Source organism: Zootoca vivipara, chromosome 2 (genome assembly GCF_965207765.1).
Source record: "Zootoca vivipara chromosome 2, rZooViv2.hap1.1, whole genome shotgun sequence".
NCBI classification, from domain to species: domain Eukaryota; kingdom Metazoa; phylum Chordata; class Lepidosauria; order Squamata; family Lacertidae; genus Zootoca; species Zootoca vivipara.
In genome coordinates this window covers 34,786,138-34,807,739 of record NC_142584.1, presented here as the reverse complement: position 1 = coordinate 34,807,739, position 21,602 = coordinate 34,786,138, and the positions used below count along the sequence as shown (strand labels likewise).

At 44.2% G+C, this 21,602-nt stretch overlaps 1 protein-coding gene across 2 annotated transcripts; it reads right to left on the bottom strand.

Annotated features, from left to right (window-relative positions):
• Nucleotides 1-12,805: 12,805 nt before the first annotated feature.
• Nucleotides 12,806-19,341, bottom strand: UTS2R (urotensin 2 receptor). 2 transcript variants are annotated; one of them, XM_035107962.3, is made up of 2 exons: nucleotides 19,081-19,341; nucleotides 12,806-14,818 (listed from the first exon to the last, which is right to left on the bottom strand). In XM_035107962.3, the coding sequence occupies exon 2, from the start codon at nucleotides 14,648-14,650 to the stop codon at nucleotides 13,541-13,543; it is 1,110 nt and encodes a 369-aa protein (XP_034963853.1). In that variant the 5' UTR covers nucleotides 14,651-14,818; nucleotides 19,081-19,341; the 3' UTR covers nucleotides 12,806-13,540. The 2 variants fall into 2 exon arrangements, with proteins under 2 accessions (XP_034963853.1, XP_088517748.1); XM_088661622.1 differs by having other exon boundaries at nucleotides 18,976-19,230.
• Between the last annotated feature and the right edge of the window lie 2,261 nt (nucleotides 19,342-21,602).

Below are 21,602 nucleotides of genomic sequence, written 5' to 3'. Positions count from 1 at the left end.
GGAGTGAGCAAAAGACATCCATTTCAGCACTAATTCTGGAGGGGTGTGTGTGGGGGGAATCCACAATACCCACCATTATATAAACCAGTTGTATCTGCATCTTAAACTGCATGTATCTCTCCTTCCCAGTCCTGCAAAAAAGGGGGGAAAGCAGGAACTAGCTGAAGCCCACACCAGGCCATATCCGAGGGAACCAGGCAGAGGGCCTTCTTGGTAGTGGCACCCGCCCTGTGGAATGCCCTCCCACCAGATGTCAAAAAGAAAAATAACTACCAGACTTTTAGAGGACATCTGAAGGCAGCCCTGTTTAGGGAAGCTTTTAATCTTTAAGAAATTAGTGTATTCTAATATTTGTGTTGGAAGCTGCCCAGAGTGGCTGGGGTATAAATAAATAAATAAATTATTATTATTATTATTATTATTAGTGCGCTGCATTGAAGCAGCAAGTAGGAATATGGCATGTCTCCTAACTCTACAAAACCATTGAACAGCTAGAGTGCCTGGTAAACGGCAAATGGCAGAGCCTGTGGCAAAGTGATTCCTTTCCCCAAGCTGCTTTCTCATATGCACTAAACTTGTTAAGGGGTTGTGGGCTGTGTTTGCTAACTCCACCCCCAATATCCATGAATTAGCATTTGGAAAGGGGAGCATATTCAGCTGTATATGTTGGCTCCCCATTGGGGGCAGGCCATGTGACATGATGTCACAAGCAAAGCCATAATGTATGGTCCCACACTCCCCATATTTATGGGTAGAAGCAGGTTATGGAAAGGACTGTAGAAGCGATTAATATGCTAATCATTTGGGGAGGGGGGGGAGTTACTAGGGTACAGATACTTAACTGTATTAAGGCACTTAGTAAGCTGAGCAGATGGATTCACTGTTTGCTCAGCTGAGGGTCCTTCAGGAAGATTCGCTCCTCACAAGATTCATTGCTGGCCAATAACAGGAATGCATTCAGAAAGCCCAAGAATGACATGAATATGCATAACTATTCATTAAAATAGGCCCCATATCAATAAATCAAATTGTTTCTAAAGGCCACAGCTTTCTACGTTCTTGACTGGGCATTGTAGAGTGATACTGGGGATGAGGGGAGTGTCCTGGCAAAATACTTCTTCTTCCATGTATACTCTTGCAATGGAAAGGAGTCAGCTGTGCAACCTAGAACACCTGTCCTGGTCCCTATCAGCCTTGTCAGAGAAAGTCCTTATACAGCCTGGATAGCTCAGTTGGTTAGAGCATGGTGCTGATAATGCCAAGGTTGCAGGTTTGATCCCCGAATGGGACAGCTGCATGTCCCTGCACTGCAGGAGGTTGGACTAGGCGATCCTCAGGGTCCCTTCCAACTCTACAATTCTAGGATTCTCTCTGTGCCCCATTTTCTCTCTGCCTCGTCATTTCATGTAGGAGAAGAAACCATAATGCTTCCTTCTTTACTAAAAAGAGAGAAAAACACACACAAATATGTTATCAAACCGTTTGGAGACACAAATTAATCAGTTCTCCAGATATAGTTGCAGAAAGAACTTTATTCTTACAAATACGTTTCTAAGAAAAAGTTTGGCTAAGTGCCTCTAGCTGTGAAAGAGATAGGATTAATGAGCATGATTTGGCTTCCCCATGCATCTCTAATGTTCCAGCTCCACATACAACCCTGTTATCTGGTAATTAGTTAATGGGAGCTTATTCTAACCATCTTTGCCCATGCAGACAGCCTTTCCCACCCACCATCAGTGGTATTTTATGTGCTTTGGAAAACACCACTTTCTCCCCCAATAATAAATGCACAGAAGAGAATAAGAGCAATAAACACTCTCTTTGCTGTCTCCGATTGACTTTGGTCGCATCCACACCATACATTTCAAGGACATGGCTACCCACAAGGAATCCTGGGAACTGTAGTAGACTTCTCACAGAGTTACAGTTCCCAAGATAATTTGAGAGAAGTTATGTGCTTTAAATGGATTGTATGGGTGTGCCCTTTGTTTCTACATTGTCTGGTGTGGGCAGCTCTTTATTTCTCAGCTCTATACGGCCTCGGTCCAGTATACCTGAGGGAATGTCTCCACCCCCATCGTTCTGCCCAGACACTGAGGTCCAGCGCTGAGGGCCTTCTGGTGGTTCCTTCACTGCGAGAAGCCAAGTTACAGGGAACCAGGCAGAGGGCCTTCTCAGTAGTGGCACCTGTCCTGTGGAACGCCCTCCCACCAGATGTCAAAGAGAAAAACATCTACCAGACTTTTAGAAGACATCTGAAGGCAGCCCTGTTTAGGGAAGCTTTTAATGTTTAACAGACCATTGTATTTTAATATTTTGTTGTAAGCCAGAGTGGCTGGGGAAACCCAACCAGATGGGCGGGGTATAAATAAATTATTATTATTATTATTATTAGCTGAGGCTGCCTATAAACTATACCTTTGAAGTATATTCAATGCACAGCCCCCCCCCGGGCACTGTAGTTTACCGTGTGGCATCACGTCCATGGCGCAGTGAGATGCCACACCTCAGGAGGCCTGACAGGGCTTCCTGCAGCTGTGGGAAGGCCCAGCAAGGTCCACCTCTGCAGAAGGTAGACCCATTGGTGCCCATCGTAGCAACGGGAAGGCCCAGCAGGTGCCACTACGGGCTTTCAATATTGGGGGCCCAGTCCCCTCCTTGAAAATTTGGGGGTCTCAGCCTCCCACCCCCCAGATGGGTGCCTCTGGTGTGAGCCTGAGTTGGCAGGTGTCATTTGAGTTTCACCTATGTCATACAGAACATAGGGAAGGACTTAGGCTGCAGTTTACACACCACTTCACACTTGAGTACTTGGTTCAAAACTGACGTAATCCCTTGATGTCAAGGGACTACTGCACTGAATTTTGCATTACAAATTTGCTTGGAAGTAAATCTAAATCACTGGGGCTTAATGCCAGGTAAATGTGTTTAGGATAAATCTCATATCCAAATATTCTAGACTGTGGGTAGTGTATGTAAAACCATATTGGAGCAATGCTTGCTGGATGCACAGAGGGAAGCGGCAAGAAGAATGGGCAACTGTATTCAGCTGCGTTTTCTGCTTGAGTCTCCTCTCACTCTCACAGACAGGTATTTCAGCCTTGCTCTTGCTGGAGGCGTAAGCCAAAGGGCACAAGGCTCTCAGTCGGGGGCAACCCAGGGAAAGCTTATCTTCCTTTGCATTCCAGATGAGAGGTGGATGACTAGGATGCCTCAGGCCTCAGGGTTCTGTTCTCTCCCCCATGCTTTTTAATATCTATATGAAGCCGCTGGGAGAGATCATCAGGGAGTTTGGGCTGGGTGTTCACCAGTATGTGGATGATACCCAGCTCTACCTCTCTTTTAAATCAGAACCAGTGAAGGTGGTGAAGGTCCTGTGTGAGTTCCTGGAGGCAGTTGGAGGATGGATGGCGGCTAACGGATTGAAGTTGAATCCTGGCAAGACAGAAGTACTATTTTGGGGGGACAGGAGGCGGGCAGGTGTGGAGGACTCCCTGGTCTTGAATGGGGTAACTGTGCCCCTGAAGGACCAGGTGCGCAGCCTAGGAGTCATTTTGGACTCACAGCTGTCCATGGAGGCACAGGTTAATTCTGTGTCCAGGGCGGCTGTCTACCAGCTCCATCTGGTACACAGGCTGAGACCCTACCTGCCCGTGGACTGTCTCGCCAGAGTGGTGCATGCTCTGGTTATCTCCCACTTGGACTACTGCAATGCGCTCTACGTGGGGCTACCTTTGAAGGTGACCCAGAAACTGCAATTAATCTAGAATGCGGCAGCTAGACTAGTGACTGGGAATGGCCGACGGGACCACATAACACCGGTCCTGAGAGATCTACACTGGCTCCCAGTATGTTTCCGAGCACAATTCAAAGTGTTGGTACTGACCTTTAAAGCCCTAAACAGCCTCGGCCCTGTATACCTGAAGGAGCGTCTCCACCCCCACCATTCAGCCCGGACACTGAGATCCAGCACCGAGGGCCTTCTGGCGGTTCCCTCATTGCAAGAAGTGAGGTTACAGGGAACCAGACAGAGGGCCTTCTCAGTAGTGGCACCCGTCCTGTGGAATGCCCTCCCAGCAGATGTCAAGGCAATAAGTAACTTTTAGAAGACAACTGAAGGCGGCCCTGTTTAGGGAAGTTTTTAATGTTTAATGCTGTACTGTTTTAATATTCAGTTGGAAGCCGCCCACAGTGGCTGGGGAAACCCAGCCAGATGGGCGGAGTATAAATAAATTATTATTATTATTATTATTATTATTATTATTATTATTATTATTATTGGATCATCTGAAGTGCTAAGGAGGAGTGTAGAATCACTGGCATGCTGCGAGGACTGAGCTCATGCTCATGGTGATATTGGTGCTTGTTTTGTGTCTTCTGCCCTATCTGTTTGTTTTGTGGTCCCCCTACTGGTGTTGTTTATTTGACATGAGGTAGGGCTGTTCCATACTACCGTATGTGTGGTATGACCCTGTGTACACATTAGTTGAGCTCTACCCATCAGCAAGTGCATACCCTTTCACATGAACACTTGTACCTATGCAGAGGCAGCTTGTGCCTGTGTTCACAGTGTAGTATATGTGAATAAGCCCACTGACATTCCTATAATGGTAATGTGACTCCATGATAATGGGATTTACTTCTAGGGTTCAACTACTTTCTCCTGCTTTCCATCTTTTAAAAGTTCAGCTATCTTCATCAGCTAATGGCAATGATGGCAACATCCCAGAACAATCTAATGAGCACCTCACTGCATCTACTCCCAAAGCGGCAGAAAATGGAAGAACCTGCATTTACAAAAAAGGTTTGGAGTCTATCAAAGAGCAAAAAGCATTTGGCCATCGTAATTCGGCTTCCCAAAATCTTCACTCTCCCTATAATGGATTTCTATGGTCACTGCTTCCTTGTAAATTAAAAACAGAGAACGATGTTTCAAATGCAGTCTTGCAGAAACGTTGCAGTGCCCAGCTCAGCAAGTGCAGTGAATAAAGACCTTTTAAATGCCTTCCAAATTCAGAGATAAATGGGTTGAGCAAGCAGAACTGAGAAGCTTTCAGATCAGCTCCAGATCAGAAATTCAGGCTATTATATATAGTAAACATAAATGTAAGAGACAAGACTTACTTAATTCAGAGTCAATCTGCCATCTTCACCCTGGGCTTTGCTAATGCTAGGGCTGTAGCCAGCCTCACTGTGTGATCCCAAGTTGTTCAATGTTGGCTCTGCTTTCTCTGACCCTTAGTGAGACGGACACTGCTCTTACATTAAATGGGGCTTCTCTAAAAAGCTGCAGAGGAGACACAGAATGCACAACAATCTACCTAGAATTAGCTTAAGGTTTCAGGACTGGAAACTGTCTTGGTCTGGTGCAGTCAGAAACATTGTTTTGCATTATCCTATGTACATAAGCGCGGACCGTTGCAACATCTATTCTAGAGTTGTCAGCTGAAACCACAAAAACCATATACTGTATGCAGGAAGGAAGAACTTGCCAAGAATTGATCACATATTGCAAAGTCCTGTTCTGTGTTCTCCACTTCACTTCAGAAAAAGGAAGTAGCTGTCAAGTAACTTAGCCTGTGTATATTTTTCTTTCACTGAATAGGGCACACTTATAAATATCCCTTCGGCACCTGAGACTGATGCCAAAGATAATTGCATGCTCCTTTGCGCCTGATGCATGCAAGTGGAATGTGCACCTCATCCATCTCTTATCATACACAGCAACACAAGAGGCTCTTCCATATTCACAGAGTGATGAACATAATAAAACTTTTCAGGCATTTTCTAGCATGCCATTGGAGATGATGGAAATGGACCAGGGAGTTCCTTAATATAATAACGTTCTTCAGCAAATGCTATCACTTATAATGACCTTTGTGGTATCTCCTGGTCTGTGCGAGCCAGCTAGGTGTTACTTTCCTGAGTGAGGTCCATATGCAATCCACCTGAGCTGAAAAAATCTGAGTTTTTAGCCAACAAACCTTGCTGACTCTTGCGACATCATTTCCCAGTCATTTGCTGTGTGCAAATGCAAACCCTTAAAAATGCCCCCAAAATCATGTGTGTGAATGTGCATGTGCATGCATTCACACACATGCACACATGCAGCTCCTATTCATTTCCGTGGAGTTCCCTGGTGGAGTCTGACTCACATTCATGGCAGAGATCAGGGTGGTTGGGATTCCACTTGGATGTTCTACTGTGGGTACCAAAATTACTTGAGCGAACCTTGTTTATGAATTGACCCCATGTTCCTTGCAGATGGATGCTGGTGGAACCTGTTTCTAGGATGTTGCAGTGGTTATTCAGGGGTTGTAGCTGAAGGTAGGGATGGTGTCAGTGGGTCCCACAATGATGCATGCAAAGTCGGACTTGGTGAATGGCTTTTTCAGCATTCTATCATTACAAAGCATGTACTGTAAATTCTATTCCTGATCATATGGTGACACTTTGTCCCATCAGGAGAAAATTTGCCATGGGAAATCTACTTTTCCGCTAGAGAAGCAACGGTTTCTCTGGAGACTTCTCATTTTGCTGTTGTGTTATTTTAAGATGCCAAAGAGCTCCAATGGGAAATGCCAGAAAATTGATCTCTGCTCCGTTTTGTCATCCTAGTTATTTGTTAATTTTAGTTCCAGGCAGGCTGTGTCCCTGCTCCAAGCACTGGAGCATTAATCTAGCCTTATTAAGGTTTATTGTTGAAGAAAGTGGGCTGAACACAGCTACCCTGCTTGAAGTTTAGTAAGGGCCAAAATAGATGTGTGCTTAAAAGATAGGCAGTTATAGACCTTATTTCTCCTTAATTCAGGGATGGGAAACCTCATGCCAAGGGCCAAATGCAGGCCTCTTTATCTGGTGCTTGGGACCCTCCCCAGACCACACCTTCTTTCTCCAGGCCACACCTCTCGCTGGCTTTGCATTGCATCCTCGGTTAAGTGCTTTTTCCTGGCTGGAAGTCTAGCTTCTCTGGACAGACAATAGAGAGGGGTGTGTGGAATGGGAGTCCCTTCCAAATCTATAGTTCTGTGATTCTATGAAATTGTTGTGGAGCTCAGTGGTGACAAGTCCCCCCCCCCCAATTATAGAGAAAAGAAAACTATCTACATTTGTTTTTGCAAGTGACATTTGTTTGTATTCCCTTATACTCAGGTGGGCTTATGTAGTAGGCTGCCAGCAACTCTGTGTTGTAACAAGAATACACTGTATACTAATTATTCTAAAACTGAGGTGAGTGCTTTTGAATGCAATGAAGGAGGATTTTACTCATTCAGTGTTTTGGGAATAAATTTAAAAATCACTGATATGATTTTACTCATCTAGTGTTTTGGGATATTCCCAAAACACTAGATGAGTAAAATCATGTCGGCATCTTATTTGCCAGCTCAGGGAATTGTAAAAATTATCGCAGTGCTGCTAAACTGTCTGTATAACATCCAGTCTGAGGTTCTTGAGCATCAGTGGATCGAAATAGAAACATAAAATAAGATCTACACTTTAGCAATTCTTCACAAAATCTGAAAACAACATTAGGCACATCAGAACTCTGTTTCTAGAAATGATAATCCAATTAATCTTTTAAACTACTTGACTAACAGCACAATCCAAAGCATATTTACTCAGAAGTAAGCCCCATTTCTCTCAATAGAACATTACTCACTGATAAGGGTGCTTGGAACTGCAGCCTACATTAACATCCCAGGTACCAGGAATATTGACTAACAGAGCAATTTATTTTTTTCCAATAATGTTATAGTTAGATAATATTGTGGGGATATTGTTTTTGTTTGTTACTATGCTATGTATTTTTGTGTTTTTATATTGTAAACCTTCCTGTGATCCTTGGATGAAGGGTGGAATAGAAATTTAATCATCATCATCATCAACAACAACAACATTTCCCCCCAGCAAAAACTGGAACATGTTGTCCCATGCAGTACAGAAACAGCATTAAATGGAAACTTACAAACTCAACTAAATTCAACCCTGACTTACAGTGTGAAAACCCATGCAACATAACAGAATAATGCTTGCAAGAGGTCAGGCCAATCCAAGCAGCAAAGCCATTGCTGCATCCAGAGTCCTGCCTGCTTCTGCTTGTCAGGGTGCAAGGTTGGGGTGTGGCTTTTTTTGCTGTGCCTGGATGGTGCAGCAGAAGGGCCTCAGATGGGTCAATCCTGGAACAGCTTTGGATCCAGCATGTCTAATTCCAACCACTATGCAGCAGTTGGTCAAAGGTATGCCTTCGTTTGCTAATATGAAGGAGTACAATACGAAAGGGAGCCAATTCTCTAAACAGCCTTGGTTGCTGCCATGGACCATGGACCATGGACCTCTCTGCCACTGCATTTTTGCATGACATGTGACTTTCCTCCACACTCTACAGCACTTACTGCTGTGAAAACTGTACACAGAACAAATACAGTTGCACCTCTCAGTTTGCTCTTTAGTTTTGTCACCAGCACTTAGTTATTAGTGTTACTGTGCGGTAACCAGGTCATCATTCGATTTTAAAAAGATAGCTTTTAAATGAGCTCATGTTGAGGCATGGTAGATGGATGAATATTTTACAAATAAGCATTTTAACTATTAATTAAAGTGCTAAAGGTGGGGTGGTCGAGGGTTCTTGGCAGAGAGAAGTGCAGTTGCTGCGGGACCTCTGCTGTAGCAGAAGCCTGAGCTCTTTCCACAGCAGCCATTAGAAAGGCCCCCCACATGAGGTATTTGAAGTTATTTTACACTGTTTTTAATATTGCATTTTTATATTTTAATTGTTGTAACCTGCCGTGGGACATTAGGGTGAAGGGTGGGCTATTATTACAGTCGTACCTTGGTTCTCAAACGCCTTGGTACCCGTACGTTTTGGCTCCCAAACGCCACAAACCCAGAAGTAAGTGTTCTGGTTTGTGAACATTTTTTGGAAGCTGAACATCTGACACAGCTTCTGCTTGATTGCAGGAAGCTCCTACAGCCAATCGGAAGCCGTATCTTGGTTTTCGAATGGTTTCAGGCGTCGAACGGATTAAGTTCAAGAACCAAGGTACCACTGTATTATTATTATTGTTGTTGTTGTTTAGTCGTTTAGTCGTGTCCGACTCTTTGTGACCCCATGGACCAGAGCACGCCAGGCATTATTATTATTATTAGGCAGAATGGGACACCTAGAGATTTACAATCCTAAGTCCCATGGTTCCCTGGAGGGGGGGCCAATCATCAAGAGCCTCAATTAGGCCAGCCTGAAACTGGGGTAATGAAAACATCCCCAGAAGCCGGCAGAACTTCAGAGATAGGCGAGGAGAAAGTGGGTAGTGCTCAGCTACTCTCATGACGTTTACAGTATTTCTTCTAGTCTATGGACCTACTTATACTTGGATGGTTCTTCTCTCCTTGTTGGCAGTGGGATAACTCGGAAATGCATTGTTCCAAATTCGACAAAGCGAATCACTTGGTGAAAATACCTATTGACCAGTTTTAAGACTGAACGATTCTTCATCTGTTATCCTCTCTTGCCTGCAATCCCTGTAAGGGCTTAGACATCCTTTGCATTGATATCTGCAGTTCTAATCATGGAGCAAAACAAACCCGTTACTCCGAGAACAGAGTGCTCAACAGTGACTCAAAAGAAATCCTAGATGCAGCAATTAGGTTTGGAAAATACTGCCTGTTTTTGATTTATTGGTCTCAACATCTCTTTGGCACGGGAAGCTGTACCAAAAAAAATTAAGGGCATAACAGTGTATTTTGGCATAAACAAAGCTCAGAAAATATGGGCTGAGATCACTTGAAGCTAAACTGTGGAAGTAATGTGATCAAGCCAGATGGCTGTCCAGCCTTTTGGTCATTTTGAAGCCTGCATACTCAGTGTCTAAATGAGATAGGTGAGCTCCCCAGCCTGATTGAGACTACATATTCTGTGCCTAGAAGTTGCTCCTTCTGTTAATTCCAAGTGTGTGGGTTATGATTGGGTTTATTTTATTATAATAATAATAATAATAATAATAATAATAATAAAGTTAATAAATAAATAAAATAAATTATTATTTCTACCCTGCCCATCTGGCTGGGTTTTCCCAGCCACTCTGGGCGGCTTCCAACATAAGATTAAAAATACATTCATCAGTCATTAAAAACTTCTCTAAATAGGGCTGCCTTCAGATGTCTTCTAAATGTCATATAGTTGTTTATTTCCTTGACATCTGATGGGAGGGCGTTCCACAGGGTGGGCGCCATTACCGAGAAGGCCCTCTGCCTGGTTCCCTGTAGCTTCACTTCTCGCAGTGAGGGAACCGCCAGAAGGCCCTCGGCATTGGACCTCAGTGTCCGGGCAGAACGATGGGGTTGGAGACGCTCCTTCAGGTATACTGGACCAAGGCTGTTTAGGGCTTTAAAGGTCAGCACCAACACTTTGAATTGTGCTCAGAAACGTACTGGGAGCCAATGTAGGTCTTTCAAGACTGGTGTTATGTGGTCTCGGTGGGAAACATATCATGTGGGAAACATATTCTTTGAATACTTAAGGAGAGTTTCTTATTATTTCAGTATCCAAGGCCTAAAACATGGAGCTTCAGCTTAGTAAACCCAGTAGTATGGGGTTGGGAACGTTAATCAATATGCATTGAGGAACTCACGTTATGTTGTTAAAGAGCATGTAGCATCTAGACATATTGTTTGAAAATTCTTTTGGAATTCTTTTCTTGTTTACTTAAAAAAAAAGACTCCCACACTATAAGTGCAGCCCTTCATTCTTGATATTCTTAACTTGACCTTCACTTCTGTTCCTCCACAGGACTATGGACAAGGATGTGAGAATCAAATGACTGATCACAGGAAAGAGGTGTGCATTGAAACCAAAGTGACAGTGGCTCCCAAACCTTTCGCCCCATGAGCCACTTGAAAATTGCTGAGGGTCTTGGCAGACAACTTAATGACCTTTCTGCCCATTGCAGGATTTGTAATGCAGTGTGCTAGATGCTACATGCTAGTATCTCCACTGCTTCTTCCCGCCTCCCCCTCCTTAGATTGCATTTTATGGTATCGCAATCTGAATTCCACAGAATTGTAAGTGGCCTTTCTGAATGAAGCTTGTGGACCCCAGTTTTGAATCCCCTGTTATAAGGAATTCTTGTAATAGGGAGGTCGTGATGCTTCTCCAAGTTAGTGTTTTTACTACAACCTTGCTGCATTTGTTGACTTTGAAACTTGCTGGGAATGTGCCCCCTGCTGCTCATCATCCAAAGCAGTCTTATACATTTTTTTGGGGGGGGGTATCTTTTGCAAGAGATAATTTGTGTGGAGAGGAAGTAAAGAGGAAATGATGAACGACACTTCAATTCTGCACTAAGGGTCCACTCAGAAGAAGTAAGCCCTATTGAGTTTGGTGGGACTTACTCCCAAGGAAGTGTATATAGGGTCGCTGTCCAACACTCTTATTCCTGGTTGAACACACAAAACCACACATACATGCACCTGCACACACTGTGTGAATACAACGGAGCGCCCTTCTTCCTTCTGTCCCGCAAAGAACTGAAAATCAGAGGTGACATGCTGACATTCCTGCCTTTTGTATTCTGGGGGAAAGCATGAGAATGTAAAGGCACAGTCTTAGTTGTTTGAAAGTAGATACGTTTTACCAGAAATAACCAACTGATAAGGTGCAATCATTATTTTGCAAGGCCTTTATCCAAGCTATTCATCTCCGCAGACAAGGAGGCAGGCATCTCTTTTGTCAGGCTCCAGTGACTGTGCAGTGAACATTTCACCCACTGGGGCTGCAGTTCATATTTTCAGTTCTTTAAAGTGAGTTATGGCGAAGAAACCATTCTCAGTTCATACATTCTCCACCCCCCTGAGCTAGCCCATAAAAAAGAAATACCAGGAGTGCAGGGGGGGGGGGGGAAGCAGCAGCGGCAGCAGTTTAGTTTGTGATTGACAGCTGTAGCTTCAGGCCAGAAAATTATTTTACCAGGTTTCTGCCATTCTTTAACTTCAAATATGGCTTTGTGTGACTGATTAGCCATGTTTACATGGATACTTAGTGCTGACAACTTCTACCCAGCCGATCTTGAGATACAGAGAGGAATGATCTGGTGTAACTCTATCTGTTCTGACCAATAAACACTACTTATCATCTATATCAAGCATATCATAAAATCACAGAATTGTAGAGTTGGAAGGTACCCCAAGGGTCATCTAATCCAACCCACTGCAATGCACGTAGTTCCCCATCCAGTTTGAAACCATACCCAACCCTGCTTAGCTTTGCAAATTTGCTAGCAAAGCTGCACCTGAATTGTTTCCCTTGCCTCAACAAAAACTGCATTTGTTTGGCATGTTTTGGCTTGACCCTGGGTAGCTCCAAGTCATAATGCCATCATGCCATGTTAGATTTGATATGATAAGAGAGATGTGGTAGATTGAAAAAGGCTTTAATGAGGAAGAGTGTGCATCAAACTGTGCCAGCCAGCTATTTATTTACTTGCACTTCTTTCCTGCCTTTCTTCCATCGTGGAATTCAAGGCAGTGTATGTGTGGTTTTTCGGCAATTTCCCATCCAGGCATTGACGAGACTTAAACTTGCCTAGCTTCAGCAAGCTGCTGTCCTTGTGTGCCTAGCTATGGAAACCGAGGAACCTCCTTGGGTGTCTGGGTGAGGTAGTAGCAGGGCAGCTAAACAGACTAAGAGAAGTATCATGCACCCAGACACGAAACTAGCCTCAATGTATTCAATAAAAGACCCCTACCATTTCCCCCAAACTCAACTGCTCTGTTGGTTCTCAGCCACAACAAGACACACATGATCACAAACTGTAGTCTCAGTTCTTTATTGATTTCACTTATTTTCCCAAACGACTGCTTGGGTGATATACTTCAAAACAACAGTAATAAAATAAAATAAACCTTTTGACAAACATTGGTTCAATAATTTAAGTTGACACGTCATGGGATAGTTGGGATGCATTACATGTTTTTGTGATTGAGAAAGTTCACCCAAAGTTACATCTAAAAAGCAGCGGATTGGGAACTCTAGGAGACATAAGAGGCAACTCCTAGGGGCTAAGGTCCCATTGGCTCCTCCCAAAAAATATTTGAGCCCCTCCCCCAAGTTGATGGGCATTGCCATTCAAATGTGTCTTGTGATTGATTGTGAGGGGCAGGGCTTACCTGGGCCCCTCCAATATTTTGGCACCCCTGATAGAAGATCATACTCTATGTCAGGACATGTCTATTCTATGACACCCATTTGATACTTTGTGTTGCATCCAACGGAGCACTAAGTGAATCTTCTGTCAGCACAAGGATTTTTGCGAGTGTTTTCCCTCCCCCCCCATGCACACCCCCTAAATCTGTCCTAGGGGTCCCACCAAGCCTCTGGGGGAGGAGAGGGAAAGACCTACTGTGCAAGCAGTGATCCTTGTGTTGATGGAAAATTTTAGTTGAATGCCACCTTGCATCTCTGCTTTTGCCATTTGACAACACAGCAGCCTCTCAGTCCAGGCTCCCATGAGGATAGCCAGTGCTTGGGGGATATTCCCTCCCCCTTTCAGGGACTGCTGTTCCCCCCAGGAATGGGAGGGAGCACAAAGGTCTCCGTGTAGTGCTGGCTGCTTGTGGACCACGATCTCCCAGAGATCCTCTGGAACCTGCTTCTCCTCTGGAAGTAGCCGCTGCTGCTGTTAAAGGATCGCTGCCTGTTCCTCAAGTACTCTTTGTAGTTTTTGGTCAGCAAGGTGTAGAGGAAAGGGTTGATGCAGCTGTTGCTGTAAGTCAGGCACGTGGTCAGGTAGTTGATGTTCCTGGTGGCGTTTTGAGACACTGGGAGGGGGTCGATGTATTGGGAGAGGAGGTGCCATATCCAGAAAGGCAGGAAGCAGGTCCAGAAGACCAGCACGATAGTGAAGATCAAGTACAGCACTTTTTGGTTGGGCAGCCTCTTGGTCTCTTTCAAAGAAGTCGTTTGGGACACCCAGTAAGTCCTTGCCAGCCGGATGTAAAGGTACCCAATGACAACCCCGGGACCCACAATGCTGGTACAGAAGAGGATGGTGATGTAGATCTTGTAGGACATTTTGCTCCAGGTAGGGAGGCAGATGTTCTTGTCCTCTCTTACCAGCTGGATCATGATGAGCATTGGGAGGGTGAGGAGCAGAGACACAACCCAGATGATGATGGCAATGGCTTTCCGGTAGCTCTTGGACCTTTTCACGGTGTCCAGGGGCTTCAGCACTGCCAGGTATCTCTCTGTGCTCATCACCATCAAGGTGAAAATACTGGTGTGCATGGTGAGGAAATCCAAGCTGAAAAGGATCCGGCACCCAGCTTCTCCAAAGTACCATCCCCGGGTGAAATATGTCCCGACAATGAAAGGGATGGTGAGAAGGTAGAGTAGGTCTGCTAGGGCAAGGTTGATGATGTAGATGTACATAGAGGCAGAGTATCTCAGATAGTGGCACATTACCACCAAGGTGTAGATGTTGCCTGTCACTCCAATAACACACATGATGGAGAGGATAGTCCCGATGGTGCAGGTGGCTATGAAGTCCTCTGTGGAGGCCCCGTCCCAGGTTGTATTGTAGGAAATGTTGGGGTTGCTTCTGAGTAGGTTGCCCTTATCTGTGCCCACCCTCGCTGTTGAGGAGACTGTGCCCTCCATCCTCTTAAATGATCTAACTCAGCAGCCCATGAGCAGTGCAAAGTGAGTTCATCTCAGCTGGGCATTCTGGGCACAATAAGGAGGGCAGAACAGGCTTCATTTTTCAGCTGTTATTGCTTGTGCCGAAGCAGAGGCAGCTTCCCCGAAGTTTACACCAAGTGGTTTATTCTAGAGAAAGAACACGAAGAAACAGTGTTAAGGTAAGGAGAATCACAGAACGGGAGGGCTGCAAAGGTGGACGTTTCAACTTCAGTCTAGACTGTGAGTTTGGATAAGCGACAGGGTTGCAAACTGGCAGGCAGCCTGAGTTTTGTTAGCTAGTTAGGAATTTGTCCCCTTCTCATTCTGATTTTCTGAACAGCTAGTCCAACTCTCTGCATTCGTAGAACAAGATATTTCCTACCTTAGATACCTTAGATGCCTTAGGTGCCACCAGCAGATTACAGAAATGAGCATTGTCCAAGGTGCCAAAGGTGCTCTATAGCAGGGGTGGCTCCCCCTGGGCAAATGTTTCTGGTCCTCCAAGACCCAAACAACTTTTATGGTGATAGCAAGAGGGGAAACATAATAAACATGGCTCACTGTGCTTTCCTGGAGATAAAAAACGCCTACTCTCTGCTCATCAGACCCTCATCAATTGCAGTGATATGTTGTGATCTTTGGGTGAAGAGTGGTATACAAATTTTAATAATAATAGTAATGCTACTACTACTAATAATGTAATAAGCAGGGAGGGGGGATTTGTGTCCCTATTAGCTGAAATGAGGGGGCTGATTGTCTCCTCCCCAGAAACAAATGACTGATCTGATGAGCTAGTAGGGAATGATTTGCATCTCCATTAGAGTACTGTGCTAGGCAGAGAGATTTAACCCTCTCCACTCACCCCAGCATTATTATTATTTTCCTGCTTAGCCCAGCACTCATCAGGCCAGTCATTTGATGAGATGGGTGATAACCCTTTCTTCTGTTAATCTGCACAGATCAGCTGAGGAGGGAGAACACACGTGTGTGTGTGTGTGTGTGTGTGTGTGTGTGTGTGTGTCTTTTGTCGAACGGGTATACATGTACACATGCAAGAATGTGAGATAGTCATACCTACTGCTGGCATTCAGACTCCAGAGTGTTGGCCAAGGATGAATGCAACTCTTGCAAAAAAAACCCAAACCAAACCAAACCAAACATAAAGCAACCACCCTGGCTCCAAAGGCCAGGCATAGGCAACCTTGGCTCTCCAGATGTTTTGGAACTACAACTCCCATGATCCCTAGCTAACAGGGCCAGTGGTCAGGGATCATGGGAGTTGTAGTTCCAAAACATCTGGAGAGCCAAGGTTGCCTATGCCTGCTATAGGCAAATAATACATTTTACTAAATTGAACCCCAACAGCTTTTGGTAAACTGTTCACACTCTTCAAAAATGAATCACCAATAATGAATTGTATTTCTATGTGGCTAAAGAAATGGCCACATGACTCAGCCTCTGTTTTTCAAGGAGCCCAGGCTGACTTCCAGGCTTGTCATCAGTTTGGGATGAGGTGGCGATCGTGGGCATGCTGTTACCCAGTGGTACTGCTTGGCACAACATTCTCATGTTGAACCACCAGACAGGCACATTTTCAAAACCTATGTGTACTGATTTGTCTTCTATCTTTTTAAAAAAATAGGAGACATTGGAATCCAGTCAAGAGTTTTTGATGCTTTGGCTGGTAATGGCGCACTGGCAGAGGTGTGCAACTGGGGTTCTTACTGCCAGTTTCTTACAACTCAACCTCCACAGTCTCCTCTTAAAGCCCTCTCAGCAAGAGTCCTTCATCTCACCTTGTGGCAAAGAATTTCACCAATTTGTTGCAGGCTGTGCGAAGTTAATTTGTGGGACTGGCTACTGCCATAAAGTTGGGTGATGGTTTCAGAAGGGTGTCAGAGTAACAAACGCTAGAAAAGAAGTATTGTCAGCCTCCAGAATCAGATGGGCTGCTCAGAAGAACAACAACAGGGGAGGGCCATTGCCATGTGGCCATCGGGTTTAGCATAGTGGGGAGCAGGATGCTAGACTAGAATATACCAGTAATCTTGTCCAGCAAAAGTGATTTCCATGTTCACCCCGAACAGCAGGGGTCTTCCATGGGCACACTTGGAATTTTGAGATGGTGTAAGGTGGCCACCTCATGAGAAGAGAAGACTCCCTGGAAAAGACCCTGATGTTGGGAAAGATTGAGGGCACTAGGAGAAGGGGACGACAGAGGACGAGGTGGTTGGACAGTGTTCTCGAAGCTACGAACATGAGTTTGACCAAGCTGCGGGAGGTAGTGGAAGACAGGAGTGCCTGGCATGCTCTGGTCCATGGGGTCACGAAGAGTCGGACACGACTAAACGACTAAACAACAACAAAGGTGGACTCACAAAATGAATGTTGCAGGACATGGCATAACACAAAAATGGATGCCATGTGAGGCAGGATGCAACATCAGATGGCTGCCGTGGGGCAGCATTAATGGCTGTCACACCTGAAAGAGCAGGAAAAAAAAAAATGTCATGGGCACGCCCTCCCTCATCACCTGCCCCCTATCTATAGGCAGCAGGGAAAGGCACCTATACCAGCCCCCGCTACTCACAAAGAGAAGCTCTTTGCACCTTGCTTCTTTTCAGAAGAGATGGGCTATTTGGTGCCCAATCCTACCAACCTATGAAATGTGAGCATGTTTAAGGGTGGTGGGGTATTCGATGTAGGAGATGCTCAGCCAGTGCAAACAGGCAATGAGCAGGAAGGGGAAAGAGGCTGCTGTGCATTGTGGATTTCTGAAAGCATATTTACTGAGCCCTTTCACATAGGAATTACCAGCAGAGAGACATTTTTTGGGGGAGCCACTGCGATCGCAGCAATTTAGCACAGAGAGAACACATCACCAGTCCAAACCATGTTTTTCCCCATGATCTTGTACGTCGGGGTGGAGAACCTGTGGCTCTCCAGACATTGTTTGATTCCAACTCCCAGTTCACATAAATGTAGGCAATAATAAGTGATTTTCCCCCCATGGTCTGTACTGCCCAATGTTTGTTTTTGCATTTCTTAATAGTGTTTCCTGAGAAGGCTGAAAACGGGTCACAAAAATATAGAATCATGCATGAAGTTTTGACAGACCTCCAAGACACATTTGCTCCTCCACACACTCTCTACTGATTTGGAGAGGGGGGGGGGACCATTAATATATTTCATTAATATTTCCGAGGAACAAATGATAACAAAGTACTTTCAGGCTTTTGCCATGAAGGAAACTATCTGTGCTGGAGACAGCAGGTGTTGAAAGTGTCACCAGCCTGGCTTGAGCACAGATCTGTCGCCCAGCGCCCAGCACAATTCCTTACGTTACAAAGCAATGTGACATAGCAGGGGGCATTTTTGTCCAGACTCAGTAAAAGGGTAGCATTTTAAACTGAGGCTTGCTTCTTAACAGATGTGGAGGCAGAGATTTAAATTATCTTGTTTGCCTCTCTTGAGGATCGCACACTTCTAAAGTTCCTCTATCCTTAACACAAGCAGTTCAGTCTTCATCAAAGAACAGGTTAGTGAGGCACTTCAGGCAAATTAGATCAATGCATTCATAGACAAAAAGACTGAGATAGTCCATTTGCTTTGATACATATAGTACTACTCCAAGGATTAAGGCAGCCTAGTCCTATGCCTTTTACCTGTAATGTAGCCCCACTTTGCATTCGACTTGCAGCTTTGACAAAATGCAAATAGCATTGGCTGGGGAGCTATTATCAGTATCATAGTAGGTATGGAAGGGGGGATGTAACTGTTTCCTCCCCCTGCTGCAGTACTGAGGAAAATCCTTCTGTATTTGTTTTGATGGTGAAATATCCCATTGGAGTCAAATTCCTCTTCCATGCACACACACACACGCACACAAGCACACACACACATGAATGAATGAATGAATGAATGAATGAAAAAGCTGCACATTCAATCCAGTATCACATATAATAATAACACTTCTAATTTGCCCCAAATACCAGCCCTAGTTTAGAAGTGGCACAATGATGCTACTTCTAAAGTATATCTTGATGTGTGCTCAGTTTGGAAATAGGCTAATAAGACCCAGACGATAACACACCTTCCTAACAATGAGAAAACACAAAAGATCCTCCTGAGTTGAGGGTAAGAAGAAGAAAAGACACAAATTGCAGTGTAAGAGCATCAGCATGTCAAAAATGAGGCACAGGCACAAACAAACATATACATACAATGTTTGCATTTTGATATCAACTGCCAAGGCATAATGCAGCCCTTGGAGGCATTAAGAAATAAGAACTATCCTTCCTGACCTTCAGCTACATCTTTCATCTCAGGTGACCAGCACACACATTTCAAGGAGTTTCCCCAGAAAGATAAATAAACTCCATCTAAAAATGGAAATTCCAGATCCAAACCTGACTTATGTGAAATTCCAGTTGATGAAGTTTCTTCTTTCTTGAGTGGAGTAAATAAATAATGGGTGGCTTGGTGAAAATGTCTCCACAGGATCTTCCTAGACACAAGGAAACGGTGCAAAACCCAGTGATCAGAGCATCTGGGATGACTGTGTGAAAGAGAGCGAGAGCGAGAAACCTCACTAAGTATGTTTGAAATGTGTGCCCTCCCAATCCTTGCATTCACTTATGCCTGCTATTTATGCTGCTCCCTGTGACGCTCAACATTGTTGAACTGCTACTGCAGCAGGCGAGCTAGCCGGGATCCTCTCTCTCTCTCTCTCTCTCTCTCTCTCTCTCTCTCTCTCTCTCTCTCTCTCTCTCTCTCTCTTTTTAAAGAAGCAGCACTTCAAAAACCAAAGCTGGTTGCTAGCCCAAGAGACAGCAAGCCATGCATCGTACATCAGGACTGTTTCTTCCTGACTGAAAGGGCTACTTACTGTATATACTTACTCCTTGAAACATCCTTAGCCTTTCCCCAAGCAGATCTCTGAGTAGGGAGGGGAGGGGATCCAATATTCTTTGCAAAAGCTTGGGAATAAAAAACAGGTCTGGGGTTTGTGTAAGAAAGGGTTAAATCCTTCTGGGGAAGGTGCCAGCGGGAGAATTGGCATTGAGATTTAATTCCAAAAGGGAGCTGTGAATTTGTTTGGGTTGGAGGATTTATTGACAGCTGATCTACTACTCGGGTATCATAAGTGACACCTTTAAGACATGCTGTCCTGATGATAATAAACAGCTGTCCAACTTGTTTAGGGCTCTCTGCTAATTTCTCTTTCGACTTGGGATGACTGTGGCAAACTAAAGGGGGAAAGATGAGCGGACTGCTTTGAAAATGAAAACTTTTTAGGACTGGGAGTGGGAGAAGCTGCTTCATGAAGATGAAAGAAAAAGGAGCTGAACACAGGTAAGGGCTGCAGATGCCGGGGCCAAATCACTTGCTCCCCTTGCTCTCCTTCAAGGAGCATTTATTGTTGACAGAATCATTCTCAGATGGACCCTTTACTAGAAGGTGGAATCTTTCCTTATACTGCCTTCTTTTAATTATTAAGCTTAAGCTTTGGAGCCTCTCAGAGTGCAGAGCTCAAATTTTCACAATACAGTAGTGCACTTTTCCATAAAACTTATTTGTGGACTGATCAATAATGATCAAGTTCAAATATGATACTGGTGTGAGGATACACATGGCACGACATAACAGTGACCGATATAAGAATGGTGCTTTTTTAAAAAAAACAAAGCATCAAGTTTATACTATATTATTGACTAATGCAAAATAATAATTTTCAAATATTGCGGAATGTGTGGTATTGCAAGTCTCTACACGCAGATATGCAGCCAATTTAAATAATTATTTTCTTTGAGCATGGTATAGCAAACAGTGGGTAATATACAACACAAGATCTGAAGGCAATTCAGAAAACCCTTCGGAACACCAGGATAGTTTTGAAAAACCCTACAGTTGTACTTTTTAGAAATGTTCAACAATATACCCATCTGCACAAATATTTGAAATTGTATGTCTCTTAGCTACATTTAATATTTCACACGTTTGTAGAAATGAAGTGGAACTTTGGGCACATGTTAAAAAGCTGCAAGGGAGCAGTTCGTGGCAAGTGTGGGGAGCTTCTGCGAGGGTTGTTGACAGGGGCTTGTATAGCGTCTCCATCATCTTTCTGAATCCAGCCCCAGCTTGCTCTGAAAGGAAGGGCAGGCTTGGACTCTGTGTCTCTTCACTGCACTAAGAGCTCTTTGGCAAAGTCAGTTGGTTCGGCTAAGAAATTGGTTGATTTGTGGATTAGCACAACAAACTGTTGAGCCAGTCTCTTGGTTGCATCCACGTTACCTCACTTCAGTCATATTATTAACACATCTTCATAATCTAGGGCTGCCATATTTCAAAAAGTGAAAATCCGGACAGAAAAGTTGTTGAGCTTTTTGGGCAAAATCGCTTTTTAAAAATGCAGTTTTTGAGCTATTTTTATGGGAAAACGACATTGCCGACACTGCCAAATCATAATCTAAATTATCAGTTTATGTGCTTCAGTATTAATACAGTGTGGTGTGAAGGAGAGTGGTAACTTATGCTTCGTGCTTTGTATTTTATATAGTAAATAAACCCTGTTAAAGTGCAACTTGGTATTTCCTTTATTGCCCACCTGAGTCCAAAAAGAGCCCCATGGCAAGACCATCCCTAAAATTGGAGTTTCCTCGATGAGCCCTGACTCTTTCTTTGCTCTGCTCAGTTCCTAGGTTCTCATCTGCACAGGTCTTCTATTCACTCATTTTGATCTGGTCTGTTGGTCTTCAGTGCTTAAGGCCTTTTCATTTTAACTTACCTTTGAATTTGTTAGGGTACATTAATTAGAGAACTAGAGTAGTACTATATGTGAGCGGGGGGATTTAAACTTCAGCACAGCCATTAATTTATAGAGCAGCCTGAAGAAATCTGTAAGAGGGAGTGTTAGCACTGGCTTATGACT

Coding starts and splice junctions, on each gene's coding strand:
- UTS2R (XM_035107962.3), bottom strand. CDS start 14,650: ATGGAGGGCACAGTCTCCTCAACAGCGAGGGTGGGCACAGATAAGGGC.